Source organism: Corvus brachyrhynchos, unplaced genomic scaffold, assembly GCF_000691975.1.
Source record: "Corvus brachyrhynchos isolate BGI_N302 unplaced genomic scaffold, ASM69197v1 scaffold426, whole genome shotgun sequence".
Classification (NCBI taxonomy): Eukaryota; Metazoa; Chordata; class Aves; order Passeriformes; family Corvidae; genus Corvus; species Corvus brachyrhynchos.
The window spans coordinates 52,673-53,242 of NW_008238653.1; the positions used below are offsets into that span (position 1 = coordinate 52,673).

The window sequence follows — 570 nt, forward strand, 5'->3', positions numbered from 1 at the left end:
TGGGGGGAGCAGGGACAACTCCTGGCGGTGGCCCTCGGGTCCCCAAAGCCCAGGGCGGTCCCAGCAGGCCCAGAGTGGGGGGGTCCAGACACCCCCAGCCCAGCACTGGGATTTGTGCTGAAGCAGGAGGGCAGGAAACCTTCCCAGGTGCTCCTGCTGTTCCCTCCTCTCCCAGTGTGCCCCAGGACACCCAAATCCCTGTGGTTCTCCCACCCCTGGGAGCTGTGCCGGGAGTGCAGAGCCTCCTTTTCCCACTCTGGATCCATAACGTGGCTCCCTCGGCCTCGTTTTTGGGAGAACTCTCCTGCTCCTGAGGTGTTCCCGGAGGCCTCGCCTCATCCCAAGCAGCCTCATGGTGCTGTTCCTGCGTGGAACGTGTCCCCAGAGCCTCTCCCTGTTCCTGTCCTGTTCCCAGAGCGCCGTCAGCGTTCCCAGGGACTTCGAGGGCTGCAGCACCTTGCGCAAGTACCTGGGGCAACTGCACTTCCTGCAGAGCCGCATCCCCATGGGCAACGGGCAGGACGCCGCCGTGCCCGTCACCTGGTGAGGGGCTGGGGGCACGGGGCTGGG

General features: G+C 66.0%; 1 protein-coding gene across 1 annotated transcript in view; it reads left to right on the forward strand.

Moving 5' to 3' along the window:
* Positions 1–570, forward strand: part of PTPN23 (protein tyrosine phosphatase, non-receptor type 23) — a gene marked incomplete at its 5' end in the record, with an annotated part of 25,673 nt that overhangs the window by 15,071 nt on the left and 10,032 nt on the right. Inside the window, one exon of the mRNA XM_017737670.1 lies at positions 416–543. Coding sequence (XP_017593159.1) covers positions 416–543 — 128 coding nt within the window. The remainder of the gene's footprint in view (positions 1–415; positions 544–570) is intronic.